The sequence below is a fragment of the Prionailurus viverrinus genome, chromosome E2 (assembly GCF_022837055.1).
Source record: "Prionailurus viverrinus isolate Anna chromosome E2, UM_Priviv_1.0, whole genome shotgun sequence".
Taxonomy (NCBI): domain Eukaryota; kingdom Metazoa; phylum Chordata; class Mammalia; order Carnivora; family Felidae; genus Prionailurus; species Prionailurus viverrinus.
This window is the reverse complement of record NC_062575.1, coordinates 51,248,547-51,269,130: the sequence shown is the minus strand read 5'-3', so window position 1 is coordinate 51,269,130 and position 20,584 is coordinate 51,248,547. Positions and strand designations below refer to the sequence as shown.

Below are 20,584 nucleotides of genomic sequence, written 5' to 3'. Positions count from 1 at the left end.
ACCACAGCAGGCCCCAGAATGACTCCTCCATCACCCTGCCCACCAGGTCCGCAGCTCAAATGACACCCTCTGTGCTTTCCCACGGCTTACAGACCAAGTCCAACAGATCTCCCGCCCTCCTCTAGGACGGACCAAGTCCTCCCTGCAGCCCCCAGCCAAGACCCTTTGGCCTCCCAAACAGGTAACCCCCTTGGCCCAACCTTCTGTACTGAGTCTCCGCTTCTACAGCCTGGCAAGACTCCACCTTCCCTGGTCCTGGGCCAGGCAGCAACCCGCTGTCCTCCCCAGGCACAGAGGCTAGCCTCCTGCTCCTCAGCATGGCAGGCCTTCCAACTTCCCGTCCTGCGAATCCCACTAACCTCACCAACTGCACCCATGACCCTTCCCCTGCTTGGGGACCAAGATCACCCAACTCCGTCACAGCCAGGCCAAGCCCCCACCCCACCCCACCCCAGCCACGACACATGCGCTCTTCCAGCCCACACACTGATTTCTCAACTTCTCCGTGTCGCTGCCTCTCTCCCTCAGACCCACCGACTCCTCCGGAGTGGGAGTCCTAACCAGTCCCTGCGTCCCTCTTTAAACTGCCAGAAAGGAGGGACTCCCCCAGCCTGTAAGCTGTGGCCACCTCCGCCTAAGCCGGGGAAGACTGATCGGCAACCATCCCCTCAAACTCCTCCCAGCCAGACTCCAAGTGACTCCTCTTTCTTGACGTTCTCCCCTGCCGGGGGAACAGCAGCTGCTATTTATGTGGCCAGAATTTACAAGGACTATTGTATTTAATCCTCACAACTACCCATCGGTAGAAATTAGCACCTCCATTTGCAGAGCAAAGAACAGGAGGCTCAGGGTGGAAAAACAGCTTGACTCAAAAGCAAACAGCTGGTTACACACAGCTGTTCCTCTTCTGGGAACCTGCACACCAGAAACTGCCCCCGCTCCTCCACCCCGTGCCAACTCTCCCGCCCCCCCCCCCCCCATGACCCTGAAGCCCACACAAACTGCCCATCCGCCCTTCTCCTTGCCCCGGGGCCCACACACACGGCCCACCCTCTCCGCCCCTCTCCTGGCAGCTTGTGAAGCAGAGACATCCAGGCCCCGACCCCACGAGCTGACTTCTCCAGACTAGCCCCTCAAATCACCAATTTCACCGGTATCACCCCACATCACCCATGTTGACCGACATCAACTGCAACTTCATGGAAGCTCATCCTCGCCAATGACCTCTCGTACATCATCATATTTAGTCCTCTCTTAAATGCCCCCGTGGCAGGGGTATTGTCGCCCACCTCACAGTCGGAAAACTGAGGCTCCGAAGAGTTAGATAACCAGCCTGAGGTCAGGAAGTGGGTAAAAAGGAGTCAGGATTTGAACTGGAAGGTCTGCTCTTCACCACCCTGCCCTGCGCATCCAGGCCTATCTCCCCTCGTGCCCTCAACTCCCCGGACTGGGTACTATGCTATAGCCAGGGCCCATCTGACTCCTCCCGGCCACCAGCCCAAGTTCTCCAACTCAAAAGTGACACCTATCCCTGGGGCCTAGAGCCCGAGACTTGGCTGGCTCTCAATGCCAACAATCTTAAATTGTCTCCTTAACAATACCTAGCCAAACTGGCGTTCATGGCAGGCTCCCTACGCGCTCAGCTTCCAGTTACCACGTTTCCCACTCTCACATGAAGTCCTCAATTCCTCCACCGCACAGACTAGCAACAGTGCCTCCTCTCTCCAGCGGCCAAGTGACCAACTTCTACTGAGCCGGGACCAGGCTGATCCCTCTCTAGGTGGGCTCCACCCTGGCAAGACTGACCGACGTCCCCCGCACAGACTCAACACTGCCGTTCATCTACGAAGCGACTTTCCAACTTGAGCTCTATACGCAAAACACACACACTCCTCCAGCTGCCCTTTCCGACACTAATCTGACCTCCAGGGAACCCAGAATCGGCAGACTTGCTCCCTCTCCCAACGTCTCAAGCCAGCAAACTTCTTCCGGCTCCTACTTTCTACCGACCAGCAACTCCAAATCCCTAACTCTTTCTCAAGGCGGGGAGGGGGGAGAAAAATTTTAAAAAGAGACCCTTCTAGAGCCAGGCCCCAAAATTCCTCTGCTCCTTAATGGCTGATCATGTTTTGCTTCCCTTTTGGGCGAAAGCAAAGAAGGCATGCAGTGACTTTTCTTCTTCTTAATGCCAAGATCCAACACCTCCTCCGACTACCTCGTCCACCCCCAAAGTGACCACCAACTCTGCTCCTTTTCTGGGAAGCTGTTTAGCTTGACTCCCTTTTCCCAACCCCAGGTTTTACCAACTCCTCCATAGCCACAGTCCCGCTGGTTTATTCTTCCTCCTCACAGCCAAAAAAGTGAGCGGCAGGACTACCCCCCGACCCGAGGTTTGCAGACTAGCAGCTTAACCTCTTTCCAGCCCTATGGGCCCATCAAACGTCCACCTGCCCTTGGAACGCCAATTTTGACCCCCTCTTCCTCCCCAGACGACTCTCTTTATCCTTTCGGGCGGGTGGGGGAGTGGGACTATGATCTCAAAGGCTACCGCCCGCCCGATCTCCCTGGCCTCCAAACTTTCTTTGATTGCTTATCATTTTAACTCCTAAAACGACCACCTTCAGCGTCCGCGAGGAGTGCGGCGGGGCATAAACCAGTTACTTCTCACCTTCCCAATCTAACGCCACCCCGTCTCAAACACCTTGCAGCCCTAAAGTGACGACAGTCTCCTTAAATCATTAGGTGCAACTTCTCGAGCACCGCCTCCATGCCAGGCGCTGCACTGACTCCCGGTCAGCCACGAACCCGCCCCCGCGCCCCGGCAGTAGCTACCGTGTCTCCAGGGGTCTTTGGGCTCCACCGCTCCGGACACGATATCCTCGTCGGAGGGGAACGTGACGCGCTTGGCCGCAGCCTTGAGGCGCCCGTCGGCGGGGGACGATGCGGGGCTGGGAGACCGGGCCTCGGCGGGGGCCTCCTCGGCGTCGCCGTCCGCGCCCGGCCCGGGCGGCCCCTCCTGCGGCGGGGTCTCCATCGCCGCCGCCGCCTCTTCACGGGGGCCCCGGGGACATGTCCCGGGCCCCGGACTGGTCTCTCCGGGCCCGCCCGCCGTCCCGGGGCATGGGCTCCGCCGCTGCTTCAGGCGCCGCCTCCGTCCTCCCTCCTGGTCGTCGTAGTCGTCGCCGCCGGGAGCTCGAGCGCGCCTCCCCCGAGCCCCGCGCGCGCCTGCTCGTTCGCAGCCGCACTTTCGTTAACAGCCGGGGAGGCCGGCGCGTACTAATGAAAGCAGAAAATCAATATACGCTATTCGCGGGTAGAGTTGTCTGGCGGGTTGTTGAAGCGGGTAACAAAAGGCAGAAAGAGCCACGGGAAAAAGAAACGTGAGCAGTGAATCTGCAGAGCCGGAACTGCAGAGTACGAGGGGCGGGGCGAGGTGGACGCCGTCTCCCGGAGCAGCGCGCAAGCGCGAATGTGGGCCGCCCCCACCCCGCCACCCTCCTCCAACTGGATAACTAACGTTCAGACTCGCACACATTCGTCACGAGCTCAGGCAACTGTGAGGGGACGGGAGTTGATAAAAATAACATTTGCGTGGCGGAGCTAGGCCAACTGATAAGGACAGAGGCAAAGGGACAGAGAACTTCAAAGGAAAGGGACAGAGGCTGTATTGAATATATGAGTACAGGTGATGGATGCTGACAGACGGATCCTCTGCCTGGAGACGAAGCCTTGGCCTCTTTGCTACAGACGCTCTAGCCTTCCATTTGCAGACTGCAGTTTCATCAGTAGCTCTCTGTATTTGGACAGCGTTGCGTGAAATACAACTTAAATTAAAAGACTAAAATAAATATGAGCCATGAGGAGTATCATAACTTCTATTAAAAAGCAAAAAATCCTGGATGATGGAAGAAATTCCAAAACCAGGAGACGAATCTGCCAACCAAACTACCGGGCGACGGAGCAGGTAGATTACCAAGCCCCGAGGAACCCGCACGAGTTCTAACGCCCCACACACCCCTCCCTCCACGCGCGCGCGCACACACACACACACACACACACACACACACACACACACACACACACATATCACGGCGGCTCGTTTCCATCGCTTAATATTCGCCTCGGCACTTTCGCCAGGCTTTCCCAGCACTTCCAGCAATTGGGGGGGGAAAGGCGGGGCTAAAACTAAAAAAGGGAGGGAGGATTCGGGGAGGAGAAAGAGCGCGCGACGTCGTTGCCTAGGCAACTAGAGAGCTAGACCCGCGACTCGCTGGAGGCGGTGTCTTGAATGGACGGACGTAGGGGAGCTGAGGCTCTCCGCCCGCCCCGTTCAACATCACCAGCCGCCGCACTTTCGCGACTGAAGACGAACAAAGCAAATCTCATCTATACTTAATGGGATCTTCACTTACATTCCAAAATTGATGGGATTACAAAGGGGGCAGAAATCACTTGAGCCCAGCGAAACCAGAAAAACGACTAGTGGCGGGGATAAGGGAAGCGAGTGATAATGGACGGCTACACAGCTGGAGCGAAATGGAGAAAGGGTGAAGCGTCACCCCAACCCCGTCCTCAGCCTGTCCTCAAAGGTGCGGCCGCACCGGGTCCGGGTCCGACCCCTTCCGGAGCGGGCGGGGAAACGAACCCGCCTTCCCTAGAGTGAGGCCCACGCCACCCAAGGGCCCGGCGACCGTGTAACCAACCCAATGCGAACCACGCCCCTCGCGGTGAACAACCCCTCCCCCCCCCCCCCCCCCCCGCCCACCCGAGAAAAGAAACCGCTTCTGAATCTCCCAAACCCGCTGCTCCGGGAGCTCCAGCCACTCCCCCGGAGAGTGAGGACCAACCCAATCTCCACCTTTATCCCCCAGTTCCTCCCGGCCCCTTGATGTGTCCTCTTCTCGAGGGCCACCAGGATAGTCAACCTCCCATTTCCTAAATCCGGTTCCATCCCTATGTGGCACATTTAAACAAAACAAAACAAAACAAAACAAAACAAAACAAAACAAAACAGGAGTCTTCCTGGAATAATGGGTTCTTTAGTAGAGGGGACTTTTTCCGGGGTGGCTGAACTGCGCAACTTCAACAGACAATTTCCCACTCTGCGATGTGCCGCCCTTTATTAACCGCCCCCAACCCCCAGTCTTCAGGAACTGGCATGAGGCCCTGTTTTAAGAGTTTAGATTCCTGTGAGGCAGAGCATTCCTTCCAACGGGCTCTAGAACTCCTGTGGTTGCAGAATTTTACTGACTGGACTCCGCAGGTCCCAAGAAGCCAGAGTTGCCCGGCGCTCGGCTCAAATTTCCAAGGATGTTCCAAACCCTGTGGGGCCCAGGGTGCTGGGCTTGTGAACATTTGGAGGCTGGGATACTGCGGCCAGGCCTCGGGCAGAAAGGTGAACACAGTCACGTCCTCACGGCTTGAAGGTGTAGGAAATAATGTCACTACACCGCAGCAGCGCCTCGGCCTGCACGCCTATCGGCGTCTGCAGCTGCAGCACGTAGAAGTTGGCCACGTCCAGGTCGGCGGCTCCGAAGTGGGCGGTCACGTGCACACCCTCGTGCAGTGTGAAGTTCACCTGGTGACCCACCATGGCCAGCAGGCTGCGGAGGTAGCGTTCCCGAAGTGCGGCTCGGGCCTGCTGTTCCCGGGATTCCCGAGACTCTCGACCTACTGGAGATCCCGGGCTTCCAGGAACCTCTGGCTTCGGGGGGGCCCTGCGTCCGTCTGGGGCAAAGCCTCGGCTCAAGCCATCAGGGCCCCGGGGGAGCCGGAGCACAGGCACAGGAATGGCTGGTGGAGTCTGCATTATCCTGGCTGTTGGGTGAAGGGGAACAGAGGGAGGCCATTACACAGGGAGGGTGGGACTACAAGGGGGGAGGCGGGGAGCAGGGGCTTGTCTACCCCACCTCATCTCAACTTGTCCCAAACCCAGTTCCTGCTTCTCCTTTTAGAAGGCCGCCCGGGTGCCTGGGTGGCTCAGTCCCTTAAGGGTCCAATTCTTGGTTTCCACTTAGGACATGATCTCACAGTTCGTGGGTTCAAGCCCCACACCCGGCTCTGGGCAGACAGCGCAGAGCCTGCTTAGGATTCTCTCTCTCTCCCTCTCTCTGCCCCTCCCCTGCTCTCGCACTCTCTCTCAAAAATTAAAAAAAAAAAAAAAAATTTTTAATGTTTTATTTCTGAGACCGAGAGAGACAGTGCGTGAGCAGGGGAGGGACAGAGAGCAAGAACACAGAATCCGAAGCAGGCTCCAGGCTCTGAGCTGTCAGCACAGAGCCCGACGCGGGACTGGAACTCACAAACTGCCCGATCATGAGTCAAAGTCGGACGCTTAACCCATTGAGCCACCTGGGTGCCCCATCTCTCAAAAATAAATAAATAAAATCAGCCAGTCACCTCCTCCTCAGGAATTGGTACCACCATTCACAAGGTCCTCCTTTGCTCCCTCACGCACAGCCCATCCCATCCATAAGGAAATGCTCTCTTCCATATAAATTCCCAATTGCACCGAAGCCAATTTGAAAGGGCTTCCAGTGGCCAACTCCGGAATGATGTGAATGTTAAAATAATGACAGTTACAGATTATAACCCACTGAATAAAACAGAAATTCCTGACTTCATGCTAATTATAAATAAATAAAAGAATAAATAAGGGAAGGAACTAAAATCACCAATGGACACTAAAATTTGTAGACGAGCGTTGGATGAAGCCTAGTGTATCTACACAATCTTCAAGTACTTCCTCACAAAATACTTATTTGTTGTAAAGAATAAACAGTAGCTTTATTTTTTTTTTAATTTTGTTTAATGTTTATTTCTTTTTGAGAGAGAGACAGAGTGTGAGCGGGGGAGGGGCAGAGAGAGAGAGAGAGAGAGAGAGAGAGAGAGAGAGAGAGAGAGACAGAATCCGAAGCAGGCTCCAGGCTCTGAGCTGTCGGCACAGAGCCCGAAGCGGGGCTCGAACTCACGAACCTCGGGATCATGACCTGAGCCAAAGGCAGACGCTTAACCGGCTGAGCCACCCAGGCGCCCCAACGGTAACTTTATAGTGGAGGAATCTGGTGGACCCTACCTTAACTTAGGCATCAAAGCCATCGTGTGCAGTAAAGGGACAAAAGACCCCATGTGCCTTCTGAGGTGATACACTGAAGGGCAGGGCACCACTTCCGTGGTATTCCTACCAAATATGGATTACTGAAATCCAATCACGAGAAAGCTCAAAGTGAGGGACTTCTACAAAAAAGTGAGCCTGAGTTCCTTAAAAATAACAGGGTCCTGGGGTGCTGGGCTGGCTCAGTCAGTAGAGTGTGTCACTCTTGATCTCAGGGCCAAGAGTTTGACCCCCACTGTGGGCACAGAGCTTACGTTAAAAAAAAAAAAAAAAAATGGGGGCACCTGGCTGGCTCAGTGGGGAGAGCATGCGACTCCTGATCTCAGGGTTGTGAGTTCAAGCTCCGTGTTGGGCATGGAGCCTACTTAAATTAAAAAACAAAAAATGGGGCACCCGGGTGGCTCAGTTGGTTAAACATCTGACTCTTGATCTTGGCTCAGGACCTGAGCAGTACAGAGCCTACTTGGGATTCTCTCTCTCTCCCTATCTCTCTGCCCCGCCCCTGCTCGCGCGTGCGCACTCTCTCTTTCAAAATAAGTAAATAAACATCAAAAAAAGAAGAAAATCATAAGGAAGAGAAAATACATTTACAGTACTGTACTGTATTTATTGAAGAAAATGCATGTGTAAGTGGACCGATGCAGTTCAAACCCCCCATCGTTCAAGGATCAACTCTTATGTACGTATTCCCAGCCTGACACCCCTGCCCACATCTTGCCCCCCATCGCTTCCTTCCTGGAGTACTGAAGTCAACTCCACCTGGGCCCCTGGCTTCCACTTTCACTGTCCCCCCACCTGCAAGTCTGTCCCCACGCACAGACAGAAGGACCTTGTTCGCACCTAACACCTACCATCTAACACCTGAGTCAGGTCCCATGCGTCCTCTGCCGAGAACCTTCCCCTGGCTTCAGCCTCGCCCAGAGGCAAAGCCTACGTCCTCACCACAGCCCTCATCGGCCGCTCCTGCTTCGGACCCCGCCAGCACCCTCGTGGCGGGCCATGCTTCCCTCTCTAGCCCAGCCCCTCTGGCTGCCTTGCTGGGCTGCGAATGCGCCTGGCACAGAAGCCCCTCTCAGACCCCTGCACTTGAAGTTCCCCTCTGCTTGTATCTCCTCTCCGCCTTCTCTGAGCACACCATCTTCAAGTGCTACCCCACATTCTTCCACGCCCTCACCAGCCTCGTTGGTAGCGTGCAGGACTCTTCTGACGTGATATTGTATATTTATTGTCCTGCCTAGGGCCCTTCTCCTCCGCTAGATGCCTGCCTCCCTCCCCGTGGGCAGCGACCTTGCTTTCTCCCGGGTGCTGACCCCCAGCTTCCTGGAACACTGTGTGGCAGCGGCCCAGAGACCAGGCTCCTTAAAACATTGTTCCTGCTTGAATGAATGGAGGGGAGATTGAGCTCCCAGGCCTGCTTACCTGGGTGACTTCAAGGGACAGTTTCCAGGCTGGACAGGGCCTGATTAACAGAAGTGACAAATTTCAGGCACATGGTGTCCCATCCCTGGGCCACTCCCGGTACGGGGGAGATCAAGATGATCCTTGGGGCGCCTGGGTGGCTCAGTCGGTGAAGCGTCCGACTTCGGCCCAGGTCATGATCTCACGGTTCATGGGTTTGAGCCCCGCATTGGGCTCTGTGCTGACAGCGCAGAGCCTGGAGCCTGTTTCAGATTCTGTGTCTCCCTCTCTCTCTGCCCCTCCCCCACTCGCGCTCTGTCTCCCTCTGTCTCAAAAATAAACATTAAAAAAAAAAAAAAAAAGATGATCATTTTTCTTGTTCAGCTCTTCCGGTCTCTGCAGCTCAACGGTGAGCTCCTTGGGGGCACGGATGCCACAGAGCAACGGGTCAAGGCCGTAAGGCCGTAGAGGAGGGTTTCTCCCCAGCATTGATGATATTTGGGACGGGATCGTTCTTTTTTTTTTTTTTTTTAAGTGTATTCATCTTTGAGAGAGAGAGAGACAGAGCATGAACAGGGGAGGGGCAGAGAGAGCGAGGGAGACACAGCATCCGAAACAGGCTCCAGGCTCTGAGCTGTCAGCACAGAGCTCGACGCGGGGCTGGAACTCCCGGACCGCGAGATCGTGACCTGAGCCGAAGTCGGATGTTTAACCGACAGAGCCATCCAGGCGCCCCGGGACTGGATCGTTCTCTGTGGTGGTGTGGCGGGCTGTCCAGGGCATAGGTGTAGGACTTTAGCAGCAGCCCTAGCCTCTACCCACTAGATGCCAGTAGCACCCCCCCACCCACCATTACCCCCTGCTGTGACGACCAAAACTGTCCCCCGTTGGTGAATAATATGATATGAGAATTACACCTCAGTAAAGCCTTATTCTTTTAAAAGATTTTATTTCTTTAAATATTTTTTAAATGTTTGTTTATTTTTGAGAGAGGGAGAGAATGTGTGCGCGCACCCTAGTGGGGCAGGGGCAGCGAGAGAGGGGGGGGCCAGAGGATCCCAAATGGGCTCCGCGCTGAGCGATAGCAAAGGGCACAATGCGGGGCTTGAACCCACGAGCCTCGAGATTATGACCCGAGCTGAAGCTGGACGCCCCACGGATAGAGCCACCCAGGTGCCCCTAGAAGATTTTATTGTTTTTAAAGTGATCTCTGCACTGGGCGTGAGGCTGGAACTTACAACTCTGAGATCGAGTGGCAGGCCATACTGACCGAGCCAGCCAAGTGCTGTAACATACGGATAACTTTAAAAAACAAAAAGGCTTTAAAGGGGCGCCTGAGTGGCTCGATGGGTTGAGCATCCAACTCTTGACCTCGGATCAGGGCATGATTTCATGGTTCTTGGGATCGAGCCCCACATCGGGCTCTATACTGACAGCACAGAGCCTGTTTTGAGATTCTCTCTCTCCCTCTCTCTCTCTCTGCCCCTCCCCATGCTGGTGCACGCGCGTGCTCTCTCTCTCTCTCTCTCAAATAAATAAATAAACATTAAAAAAATAAACTAATTAACCTTAAAAAAAGGCTTCAGGGGATGCCTGGCTGGTTCAGTCAGTAGAGCATGTGACTCTTGATCTCAGGGTCGTGAGTTCCAGACCCACATTGGGCATGGAGCCTACTCTTTTTTTTTTTTTTTTTTTAAGTAGGCTGCAACCCCAGTGTGGAGCCCAACGTAGGGCTCGAACTCATGAGCCTGACGTCATGACCCGAGCCGAGATCAACAGTTGGACGCTTAGTCGAACGAGCTCTCCAGGCGCCCCAGTAGTTTTAAAATTCTAATTTCAAAAAGGCAGGGGCATATCGTAATGTTTCCGTGTCCCTTAAAAGATGTTAGACTCCCGGAGCCTCTGGCTGGCTCAATTGGAAGAGTATGAGGCTCTTGATCTCAGGGCTGTGTATGGAGCCTACTTAAAATTAAATTAAATTAAACTAAATCAAACTTAAAAATGTTAGATGTCCCCCTCAGGAATCTGAACTTCCTCTCCTATCCTTCCCTACTCCCCAGACTTTCTGTCCCGGTCCAGACCTTTCCCAGGGACTGGCTTTTAAATCCTACAGATCAGACACCCCTACTGCTGACCCGGATTGAATCCCTATTAGCAGAAGTTGGCAAATTTTCTCTGTAAGGGGCCTGACGGTGGATACTGTAGGCTCTGTGGGCTATAGGGTCTGTCACAACTACTCAACGTTGTCACAGTTGCAACACAGCGGCCACAGACAGACACGAAAATAATAAACACGGCCGTTCTTACAACCTCACTTATTGGGACACTGACATTTCAATCTGATCTAATTTCATGCACCACAAAAATTTCTCAAAGTCTTCCAAGCACTTCAAAAGTAAACCTTGGCACTTGGGGGACTCAGTCGGTTAAGTGTCCCGGCTCCCGATTTCGGCTCAGGTCGTGATCTCACCGGTCCCAAGTTCGAGCCCCGCGTGGGGCTCCGTGCTGACAGGGCAGAGCCTGCTTGGGATTCTCTCGCCCTCTCTCTCTCTGCCCCTCCCCTGCTCGTGCTCTCTCTCTCTCTGTCTCTCAAAATAAGTAATAAAGTAAACTGAGGGGGAAAAAAGGTAAAACCCACTCTTGGCTGGCAGGCCACACAAGACCGGGAGGCAGGCCATTAGCTTACCCCCCTCAGCGGATAGGAAGGTGTGGATTCGGGGAGACGGGTGGTTCTTAGCCCTCCCAGATTCGCTACAAGGGGATCTGGACAGGTCACCGCGGCTCTGCAAACAGCCTCCCTGTTCGGTTTCCTCATCTGTAAAATGAAGCAAAGAACGAAAAAAAAAACCAAAAAAGACTCAGACTTCCTAGGGTTCCGGGAGACCCTTTCAGGCGGCAATGGGTGATCACCCAAGGGACATCCCACAGCACCCTGGACTCCTCCTGGCTTTCTCTGCCACCCACGTTCAACCCAGCGGTAAAGTCACCTTCGGAAAGGTATCCAGAATCCAGCAACTTTTCACCTCCGCTCGCTCTCCCCTCCCCCTGCCTCCTCCCTGGTCCAGCCACCGTCTCCTTCCCCCTTCCCAGCCTCCACCGCCACCCTGCAGCCTGTTCCCTACGCAGACACAGCTCAGTAAATATTTGTTGGAAGGAAAGGAAGGATCCACCCGTCCACATTATCCAAGTGCCTGCTCGGGGGCCCAGCTCACGTGGGGGTGGTGCCAGGGACAGGGTGGTGAGGGAAACTGCCCTCACAGGCCAGTGGGTGACACAGACTTGTTTCTGGACAATGCCTACCCAGAGCGGGCAGGGCTGGAGGAGCCTCAGGTGCCCAGAGGGGCCACCTGGCCCGAGAAGGGGGCAAGAGATAGCCAGCCAGGAAGGGTGTTGTATCTGAGCAGCCCTAAATGAAATAAGGAACTGAGTCCTGTAGACATCTGGGGGGACAGCGTTCCAGTCAGTGGGAACAGCAAATACAAAGCCCGGGGAAGGGTGACTTTGAAGCAAAGCAAGGAGGCCAGCGTGGAGGAGGTGGGAGCAGAGGCAGATCGGCAGGGAGGGGCCTCGAAGACGGAGGTGAGGCAAGAGCCTTGGGATGGTTCTGAGCAGGGGAGGGACAGGACCTGACTGATTTTCACAGGATCCCTGTCCCTGCAGGGAGCCCAGTGAGGAAGCTGCCTCGGTGGCCCAGGCGGGCAGAGCATGATGGTGCCTGGAACAGGGTGGGGGCCGTGGGGGTGGGGGCAAGTGGTCAGATGAGGGTTGGGGTTTTTTTAATGTTTTTACTTATTTATTTATTTTTGAGAGAGAGAGAGAGAGAGAGTTGGAGCAGAGAGAGAGGGAGACACAGAATCTGAAGCAGGCTCCAGGCTCTGAGCTGGCAGCACAGGGCCTGACGCAGGGCTCGAACTCGCGAACCGCGAAATGATGACCTGAGCCACAGTCAGGACGCTCAACCAGCCACCCAGGCGCCCCACGTTTTTGATCTGTTAGTTAACACGCACTATTATGTTAGTTTCAGGACTACATTTCCTTTCTTTGACCACTACCACTGTAGATGGGATTAAGGGATATACACACTTTCTAATTTATCTGACCACTGCCCTTTGCACTGCAAGCTTAGCCAAGGCTCATCAGCCCCCAGGGCTTTCACCCAACCTAGGTTAACGCTCCAGTGATTTAAGAGATACACCCTAGTCTGTAGGGCTAGGACGTCCCACGGTACCGATGGGAATTAAGCAAATGGCCACAAATCACATGAAATCCCTAGATAAAACAACCAACGGAGATTCGGTCACACCACGTAATCCCCGTTCTCCTGAAGAGGAAACTGGCACTGGGAGATGCCAAATCATTTACTGGGTGCAAGCTGGTGAGTGGCAGGAAAAGGGAGCGAAACCAGGTTGCCCTGGTTGGACAACAGACCCGGCCATCACCCCTGCTCTCTGCAGGGCAGGTTTGTTTCAGGGTCAGCGCACCACTGGAGGTCTTGGAACCAAGGTGTGACCTGATAAGAAGCTGGTTTAAGAAAGGTCAGGTAGGGTGTGCCCAAGAAGGCAAAAGCAGGCATTATCCCTTCTCCCTGGTGACCAGGCCCCAGAATCCTTTATCCTCTAAGCCAAGGATTTCTGGCCCAAAGATTTCAGAAAAATGGCCAAACCCACCCCCACGACTTGCACAGTCAAGACTCCAGACCCCATCACTTAGGTCACGGACAAGGAAGGGCAGGAGATTCACAGACCTCCCTTCTTGGGGCCTCAGTGCTGACTTCCAAGAAAATGGGAATGGATCAGTTCAAGGGACAGACATTTAGTTAACCCTTCAGTAGCCAGGGGAGGGATAGCCGAGTTACCAGGTTAACAGTGAAGACCCCAGACCTTCGCTAATTAACCAAGGTCCACACACACCCCAGAGGTGGCCCTGTAGGATGCAAATCAGTTAAAATGGAGCCTCCAGAGAGGGTCGGAACCTCAAGCACGGAATACTTCCCCTCCCCTCTGCCCCCTGGGCTGGTCAGTTTCCTTTCAATTCCGCCCTGGCCACCCACAGCTAGCCTTTTCTTATACTAAGTAGGTCCTCCCGGCCCCCAGGCGTCCATTCCCCACTCTGCCTGGGCTGGGTGTCCTCCCGGCTCAGATCAGGCAAGCGATTCCGTCCCGCCAAGGCGGGAGTCACAACTGCTGCCGTCGTTACTGTTACCATCGTCGTCGTTGTTATTTTCCCCGAGGGAGAGAGAGCATTCTGAGCGGCCCGGGCCCCTCACCCCAACCCCGGCGCCGGAACGTCCCCGATGCCGCGTTCCGGACCGGAGTCCCCACGCAGGCGTTCGGGGACCACAACGTCCCCACGGCCAGCGTTGCAGGCGCGGACCTGCCCCTTCCCGCCACTCCCGGCCGCGCACGCGGGCGGGCGTCCGGGGCCAGGCCCGGGGAGAGGGCGTGAAACGTGCTCGCGCCCCACCACCGACACCCAAGCACTCACCGAGGTCCGCGGCGCCCGGCGCCCCCACTTCCGCCGGCGCCCCAGCTGCAGAGGCCCGGGCGGGCCGCGAGCCGCCCAGCCTGGGTTCCGCCCGCGCTGCCGCCGCCCCACGTGGTGGCGGGCGGGCTCTCGGGCTCGGAAAGCAGCGCGGCCCCACGCACCACCCCGCCCCGCGGCTTCCATCTGATCCGCCTGGCTGAGAGGTGGGGGGCGTCCGGGATGCCCGCTTTAGGGAAGAAGAAATTGAGGGAAGAGAAATTGAAGAAATTGAGACTTCCTCCGGGCTGAGTTAAGGACAGAGCTTGGTCTCCCCCTACACGTGCACACTCCTTCCCTTCACCTGCAGTCCAAACCGCAGCTCGTCTCTTTGAAACCTTGAGCAGCCACACGGCAGGAAAAAGGCTTGGAGAGGGCAGCAGCGGGACCCGAGGTGGTGGTTCTGTCTAGCAGTGCCCCCTGCCGCCCCCGTTTTAGAAAGGGGGAAACTGAGGCCCTGAAAAACGGAATGTCTGGCTTTAAGTGCTACGGAACCTCACTGCCCTGGGCTCAGATGGAATTCACTTCTTCCACATTTTTTCCATAAGCCAGGGGCTTCACGGGCCCAGCAGATCCCCAAGACCGAGCGCCTGGCACACAGCCCCTCTGTGAGGTCTGTTGAAAGAACGTGCTGGAGGGGCCTGGGCGGCGCAGTCCCGTTAAGTGTCCGACTCTTGAGCTCGGCTCAGGCCACGATCTCTCTCACATTTTGTGAGTGCCAGCCCTGCATGGGGCTCTGCACCCATGGTGTGGAACCTGCTTGGGATTCTGTCTCTCCCTCTCTCTGCCCCTCCCCAGCTTGTGCTCCTAATAAATAAATAAATACATAAATAAATAAACAAACAAACAAGAAAGAAAGAAAAAGAGAATGTGCTGAATACCCATTTGTTGACTGACCTATGAAGAAGCAGGATTTATGTGAACCAGGCTGATTTGACTCTTGCCCTCTGGAACCCACATTCTTGGAGGGCCGGGAGGGGCAGAGTAGGGTATACCTGAGCAAATACATCAACAAGATCCTGCAGGGCTTGTGATGAGTGATACAAACGGAATAAAAGGATAATGGGGTAACAGGCGGTAGAGTCAGGGGAGCCTCTCTAGTTGGGTGGTCAAAGAAGGTGGCAGTGAAGAAGCCCCTTTAGGTAATAGATGGGGAAACTGAGGCCCAGGGAAGAAGTGAGGACAGATGGAGGTCACGGTTGTAAGGCCTCGAGCAGGGTGGAGCTGCTTTAGATACAGTGGCCAGGGAGGCCCTGGGCTCTCTGGAGGACGATTGAGCTCAGACCTGAATAACAATATGAGGAACCCTCTGGCCCGGAGCAGTGCTCCTGGGACATTAGCATGTGCAATTCACTCAGAGCTGGGCTGGGGACCCAGGGGAGGACAGACCCCGGCCCTGACCTCAGCGAGCTTGTGTTGGGTGGGGGTGGGGAGGGAAGAGAGGACAGTCAACAGAGAGGTCTATGTTACTATGATGTGGCCGGTGCCAGGAAGAAAAGGAAACTTGTAAGGGTTGGAGGGTGGGGCGGGGTGTTGATGCCACTTCAAACAGTGATCGGAGCGAGCTGCTTTGCGGAGGCAAGTTCAAGGAGGCCCGCGTGGAGGGAGGTGAAGACAGTTGCTTCTTTGGTTTTTATAGTGATTCCAGGTTTAGGAGCAGAGTAGATGTATATAACCGCAACCCTCCCCGCCTTAGCCAGCCCTCCGCCGCAGGCGCTGGCCTCAGAAATCCAAAGCCCTTAAGTGGACATAAGACCCCCTCGGCCCCAAGGCAGTTTTCTTACAGAACTTAATCACCCACGCCTCTCCCCACGCCCTGCCCCCCCTTCCTTGTTATTCTGGAACATACAAGGCTGGCCGGCCCCCTCACCTCCTTCGGGGCTCAAGTGCCCCACGCTCTTCCCCTGTAGAAAACCGACCAAGGCCCCACCCCCACCCCCACCCCGGCAACCCTGCCCCTTTCTAGCCCTTCCTAGTTTTTTATTCGGCCCCATCGCACTTGCCGTCCTGGAAGACACTCCGTTTTACAGTTATCTTGTTGAGAGTCTGTCTCCCCCCAACAAATACACTGCGTGCGAGGAGATTATTGGCTGTCCTGTTCACCGCTACACCCTCAGTACTTAGAACAGAACCTAGTGCAAAGTGCTCAATAAATGTTTGCCCCCTGAGTTTTTATTGTAACGCATTTAATGGAATAGACCGAAACGTGGCCCCCGCCGTATTCTCTCTCGGAGGTGCATGTAGGCACCCTGCGCCTCAGTTTCACCGGTCCTAAAAAGGCATCAGGAATGGGCGTTTGTGTGCATGGTCGTGTGACCTCGGCGTCGTTAAGGTTTGGTCGCTAAGAAAATGCAGTGGGCTCGTCTTTGATCGAGTTTGGCTGCCGCCCGGGCCCCTGCGGGGCCGCCCCGTCCTCGCCCGCCAGGTCCCGCCCCGGTGGGTGGAGCCACGGGCCGGGCCAGCACGTGTAAGAGTTCGCGGCGGGTCGCCGCAGTCACTCACCTGAGCGCCTCGGTCTGAGCGCGCACGGCCCGCGCGTCCTCCGCCCGCCCGCTCGCCAGCCCGCCCGGCCCTCGACTCATGTCCCGCCGCAAGGCCGGCTGCTTGCCCCGCCGAGTAGACCCCGCGCCCGCCGCCAACACAGACGACGAGATGGAGATGCCGGACCTCGTCATCGAAATGAAGCCGGAGCCAGACGTGCGGCCCCTACAGGCCCCGGGGCTGGGGCCCTTCTCCCCGAAGGAAGTGCCCACGCCGGAGCGGTTCGAGGGCGAACCCCGCCGTTCCTCCGGCCCCGTGCCCGTCGGGAGCCCTCTCCACGCCCTCGGCGCGCGGAACCAGTGGGCACTGTGGACGCCGCTGATCCTCAACCCTCGCGGTGAGCGCCCCCTGCCCCTGCCCCGCCTCCCTCCCCCTTCACTCGGGTGGGACGCCCTCCTCCGGGCACCGGGCACCGACCCCCGACCCCCCGGCCTTATTTCCCTTGCTTGGTCCTGGCCTCCAGCCCCCTTTCTGACCTTCGGGGTTTCCCTCTCCCTCGGAACCCCCAACCCCCATCCGGGCCCCACCCGACGCTTACCACCCGCTTCCTCCCAGCAGACCGCCAGCCCTGGACCGACAAACACCCAGATCTGTTGACCTGCGGCCGCTGCCTGCAGACCTTTCCTTTGGAAGCCATCACTGCTTTCATGGACCACAAGAAGCTGGACTGTCAGCTTTTCAGAGGCCCCAGCCCCGGCCAGGGCTCAGGTGAGTCAAGCCGGGATGCAGTCCCCCTCTCAAGTTCAAGGGCCTGGCTTCCTGTGGGAGAAGGGGCTGAACTGGACAGGCGGGGCAGTGAGCACTACTTCCCCTTTCTCGCTCCCCATCGGGTGCAGCCTAGGCGTGGCCAGGGCCTGCCCTGTCCTAGGGCTGGGACTAGTGGCGGGGGTGGAGGGGGGGGTGGGTGCGGGCAGGGGCTGGGCATGAAGGAGGGCCGCCCACAGGGTGTGGCCAGCCCCTGAAGACTGGTCTGGGGATTTGCCACACACACACCCCCCCAATCTGGTTTCACTTCTCCTTCCCCTTGGCCAGAAATAACTGGCCAGGTGGCTGGACCAGTGTGGCAGTAGGGGGACCTCTGGGGAGGGCAGCGGCCTGGGGGAGGGGAGGCTGAGGCCAGCTGGAAGTGCGGCATTACCACCCCCTCCCACCCCATTATTAGTGCCGATTGAGGTGCCGGTGCATTTGCTCAGAGCCAAGGAAGGGGCTTCTGGCTTCCCTCTCTGATGGAATCTCCCAGCCCTGCCCGCTGGGAAGCCCCTGGTTTGGGCCAGGTCCTCGGTGTCTGGACACCTGGGTTCCTTCTCTTAGAAGGGAATGAAAGCCCTTGACGTGATACTAGACTCGCGGGAAGCTTTTGGTCATCACAGGCTGTGGGGGGGGGCATCTAAACCTACAAATTTTCATCCCCTGGCCATTGTGCTCCTAGGACTTTTGAGAAATAGAATTATATTCAGGCCTGGGCTGGGGCGGGGGGGGGGGGGGGGGGGGGGAGGGGCTGTGACTGGATCAGCCCGAGAGTTGAAGCCTGCAGGGTGGCCTGGTGGCCCAGGGAGGGGCTATGATGGAATCACTGGAACACTCCCAGGTGCTGGGACTTGGTGGAGCGTGGGCACTCCCGCCACGTGGGTGTAGTGCAGTTCATGTTTACTGAGGGTTTACATGGACCAAGACTTTCAGTTCTTCTCCGTTCGACGTCACAACGCCCCTCGAAGGTTAGGATCCCCGTGTTGTAACAAATGAGAAAACAGGGCCAGAGAGGAGCGTTTCTTGCCCAAGGTCACACAGCTAGGGAGCCTAAGAACTAGTTGGTGGACACGAGAGGCTGGCACTCTCCAGCCCCCATCTGTGCTCCTGACCTGGTGTTGCGTCAGGAAAGCCACCCCACCCAAGACTGTCTAGGACTTGAAGAGTAAGGTACTGATAGTACCTGGAGGGTCTAGAGAAAACACCCCATTTGGAGGGCTCTTAATTTGGGGTCCACGCAGAGGGAGAGGGAACCTCACTCACTACCCCTCCCAACTTCTAGGTGGCTGCTTCCCTCCTCGGCCCCCTCTTCTGCAAGGCAGGGAATAGGAGACCGTGCATGGAACCCATGAACTTGGGGCCTGGCACAGAACCCCGCTCAGTAATCAAAAGCTGTATTACGCCGACAGTCTTCTTCGAAAATCTGTCTCCCGCTCCCCAGGGTTCTGGGTTGAAACCCCAACTCCACCCTTCTAAGCTCGTGAGCTTGGGGAAAGGTCTTTGCCTGTTCTCCCTTCCCGACTCCCTCCTATAAAACAGCCCTCCCCACCCCATCCCTCACCCTGCTTTAACTTCTGGTGAAGACTTGCAAACACAGAAAATCCTCAGGTATGCACCATCCACTCCGCAGGCTTTCCTTACTTGCCTGCCCGCCCGCTTCTGAGCATCAGCTTCTGGAGGACGGGGGTCTCGCCTGCCTTCCTTCCTGGGCCTTCTCAGCCCCCGGAGTGGAGCCTTTCCCGCAGAAGGTGTCCACCTGGCAGGCGTGAGTCGCAACTGTCGCTTTTCCCCATCTAACACCGGGCCCTTCTCGTTGCAGAACGCCAGGACCCCAAGGCCCTGGGCTGCTTCCGTTGCGGGAGACAGTTCTCAGGGGCCTGGAAACTGCTGCGCCATGCCCAGTGGGACCACGGACTGTCCATCTACCAGACGGAGCCCGAGGCCCCAGAGGCCCCGCTGCTGGGCCTGGCAGAGGTGGCCGCCGCCGTGTCGGCGGTGGTGGAGCCGGAAGCTGAGGCCAAGGGCCCCCGGGTGAGCATCCCCCCGCGGCGGAGCCCCACCTGCCCCGTGTGCGCGAAGACCCTCAGCTCCTTCAGCAATCTCAAAGTGCACATGCGCTCGCACACAGGCGAGCGGCCCTATGCCTGTGACCAGTGTCCCTACACCTGTACCCAGAGTAGCAAGCTCAACCGCCACAAGAAGACCCACCGGCAGCCACGGCCTCAGAGCCCCTTCAAGGCCAAAGCCAGTCCAGAACAGGCCTCTGCCACTGCCCCTCCTGAGCCAGCGGCCCACGCCGCGGCCCCGGCCAGCACCCTCCTGCGCAGCAGTGGCGAGAGCGCCGGAGCGGCCGCCACGGCGGGGGTCCAGGAACCCGGGGCTCCTGGTGGTGGGGCGCAGGTGGGCCCCGGCGGGGCCAGTTGGGAAGCTACCACCAAGGAACAGAGAACTGAACCTGCGAAGGGCCCGACGTCCCCCAAGAAGCTGCCAAAGCCGGCGGTCAAGAGCCGCGGGCCCGGGGGCAGCTGTGAGTTCTGTGGAAAGCACTTCACCAACAGCAGCAACCTGACGGTGCACCGGCGCTCACACACGGGCGAGCGGCCCTACACCTGCGAGCTCTGTCCCTACGCCTGTGCCCAGAGCAGCAAGCTCAACCGCCACCGCCGCATGCACGGCCTGGGGCCGGGCAGCACCCGCTTCGAATGTCCCCACTGCTGTGTGCCCTTCGGCCTGCGTGCCACCCTGGACAAACACCTGCGGCAGAAGCACCCCGAGGTGGCCGGGGACGCCTGAGGCGCGGGAACGCCCTCTCTGCGGTCCCTGGTACCACCGTTACCGTGCTTGTCGACCTTGGCCTTGGCTCTGCTGCGAGTAAACCTCCCGCCTAGAACACACACGTTTGGACTCTGGCTTTCTTGGGGTGTCTGAGGTGGGGCGGGAGGCTTCCCTCTTTAGGGTGGACGGCTGGACAGACCGGTTTGCAGTGAGGGGGTGAGGGGAAAGGCCAGCCCCCAGTGCCCCAGGCGCAGCAAGACTGGCACAGAAAGCCGTGCTCCCGGTTCCCAGTGTGGGCGAGGCCAGGGCAGGGGCCGAGACGAGGGTGGGGAGAAGCCCGGACCTGTCACCAGAGGCCCCTGGGCAAAGTCCTGGCCCGTCCTCCACATGCCCGGTCCAGGCCCGTCCCCACAGATCCCCACTGATCGTGCCCCTGCCCTCACGGACTGCAGCAGAAGCACTTCTGATGAACAAGGAGCCGCCACCTAG

At 57.2% G+C, this 20,584-nt stretch overlaps 3 protein-coding genes across 11 annotated transcripts in view; 1 reads left to right on the top strand and 2 right to left on the bottom strand.

Annotated features, from left to right (window-relative positions):
* PPP1R37 (protein phosphatase 1 regulatory subunit 37) overlaps nt 1-3,350 on the bottom strand; it is a 41,146-nt gene extending 37,796 nt beyond the window's left edge. Inside the window, exon 1 of one of the 3 annotated variants that reach the window (XM_047836187.1) lies at nt 2,833-3,350. In XM_047836187.1, the coding sequence (XP_047692143.1) occupies nt 2,833-3,034 (202 nt within the window). In that variant the 5' untranslated portion in view covers nt 3,035-3,350. The remainder of the gene's footprint in view (nt 1-2,832) is intronic. The other 2 variants (XM_047836186.1, XM_047836188.1) reach the window with 2 other exon arrangements.
* A 1,669-nt stretch (nt 3,351-5,019) lies between these two features.
* On the bottom strand, nt 5,020-17,310 carry GEMIN7 (gem nuclear organelle associated protein 7). 7 transcript variants are annotated; one of them, XM_047836199.1, is made up of 4 exons: nt 13,997-14,130; nt 11,199-11,327; nt 8,534-8,573; nt 5,020-5,817 (listed from the first exon to the last, which is right to left on the bottom strand). In XM_047836199.1, exon 4 carries the CDS (start codon nt 5,807-5,809, stop codon nt 5,414-5,416), a length of 396 nt encoding a protein of 131 aa, XP_047692155.1. In that variant the 5' UTR covers nt 5,810-5,817; nt 8,534-8,573; nt 11,199-11,327; nt 13,997-14,130; the 3' UTR covers nt 5,020-5,413. The 7 variants fall into 7 exon arrangements, with proteins under 7 accessions (XP_047692155.1, XP_047692154.1, XP_047692158.1 ...); XM_047836198.1 differs by lacking the exon at nt 8,534-8,573 and having other exon boundaries at nt 13,997-14,127; XM_047836202.1 differs by lacking the exons at nt 8,534-8,573; nt 11,199-11,327; nt 13,997-14,130 and adding an exon at nt 17,172-17,310.
* ZNF296 (zinc finger protein 296) lies at nt 16,511-20,214 on the top strand. The gene is made up of 3 exons (XM_047836196.1): nt 16,511-16,910; nt 17,132-17,281; nt 19,140-20,214. The coding sequence occupies exons 1-3, from the start codon at nt 16,613-16,615 to the stop codon at nt 20,111-20,113; spliced, it is 1,422 nt and encodes a 473-aa protein (XP_047692152.1). The 5' UTR covers nt 16,511-16,612; the 3' UTR covers nt 20,114-20,214.
* The last annotated feature ends 370 nt before the right edge of the window (nt 20,215-20,584 follow it).